Source organism: Buceros rhinoceros, unplaced genomic scaffold (assembly GCF_000710305.1).
Source record: "Buceros rhinoceros silvestris isolate BGI_N320 unplaced genomic scaffold, ASM71030v1 scaffold36177, whole genome shotgun sequence".
In the NCBI taxonomy this organism is placed as follows: domain Eukaryota; kingdom Metazoa; phylum Chordata; class Aves; order Bucerotiformes; family Bucerotidae; genus Buceros; species Buceros rhinoceros.
Window position 1 is genome coordinate 22,531 of NW_010422377.1, and position 1,289 is coordinate 23,819.

General features: G+C 51.3%; 1 protein-coding gene across 1 annotated transcript in view; it reads right to left on the bottom strand.

The window, feature by feature from the left end:
- Positions 1 to 983: 983 nt before the first annotated feature.
- The window catches only part of RPA2 (replication protein A2, 32kDa), a 3,138-nt gene continuing 2,832 nt past the window's right edge, over positions 984 to 1,289 (bottom strand). Inside the window, exon 7 of the mRNA XM_010140008.1 lies at positions 984 to 1,068. Coding sequence (XP_010138310.1) covers positions 984 to 1,068 — 85 coding nt within the window. The remainder of the gene's footprint in view (positions 1,069 to 1,289) is intronic.

The following is a 1,289-nucleotide window of genomic DNA, read 5'->3' on the forward strand; positions in this document are numbered from 1 at the left end:
TCAGCTTTGCCTTTTTCAGACTGGGGAGCGCACAGGGGACAGAACCGTGCTGCAGCAGCTGCCCTCAGCCCCTGCTCCCGAGCAAGGCAGGAAATGCACAGCTGGTGTCTCCACCCCGACACATCACCTGCATCAACCCTCCTGTTCCCTAACTTAGTGTTTTTATGTTATGCTTCAAAAATTGTTCAAAGAAGAAAATCTTGTTCCGCATGATGTAATTCAGGAGTTCCAGCTAAAGCGCTGCTGGTGGCAGCACGATCCTGGCTGTATTTGGCTTCTGTTTAGTACAATTATTTCATTTGTTCGTGCCCCAACACTCACTTTGCTTTGACCTTTTAAAGAATTTACTCCAAAAGCTGAGGAAAAACTAAGTGTCAAGAAACCCTGAAAGCAGGAGCTGTGCTTTTGGGTTTTCTTCTCTAGGGAGATGCCTGCAGAGCCACACACCCCCCAGACTTCTCAAGTTAAAACTTTACTGGAAACATTCAAAAACTTTAGTAACAAGATCAACTCGCAGTACAAATATAGAGTTAAATGCATAAACTAAACCATCAACATCTACTCCTGCTTCCCGTACATCAGCGGGGCGTTACTCCTGGCGACCCAGCGCGTGAGCTGAACTGAAAGCGCAGTGAGGAGAAACAGCTCGAGAAACAAAAGACAATTGGCCCCAGACAGGAATTAGAACGAGAATCTGCCTTTAACACAGGCATCCTCCAAGGAGACAAAACCAGCCGAAGGCTCTGAAGCTTCGAGGAGTTTCAGCTTTCCTAGTCTGTCTGTGCCTGCGGTCACACGGTCACAGCCGATGGTCGCACCCGGGTATCAGAATCCACTGTTCTGCCCATCCTTGAACTCCAAGGAGGAACTTTCAGAGACTGGAGAGAAAAAAGTCACCTTCTGCAGCGCAGGGCTCAGCAGGGTAACGCAATAACGTGAACAAACATTTGCTTAGAACCAAATCAAGCGCAGTGGAAACAGCTTCACTCGGCATCCGTGGACTTGTAGTGGTCATCGTCCACAGTGGAGTAGATGTGTCCCTCGCTGCTGAGGAACTCCACGGCTTGCCTGGGGAGGAAAACAAAAGCAACTGCTGACTATTTCCTATCAACACCCTCCCCTTGGGGACCTCCCTAATGCTCCCTTCCGGCATCTGCCCAGGGGAGCTCACAGGGGCTCTGTCCTGGAGCAGCTGAGGTGTCCGTGGGTACAGAGCGTGTCTCGAGCTGTGGCGACACACTCCCCCCCCAGCTCGGAGGCTGCCTGCGCAGAGGGGGAGGGCCCCCCTC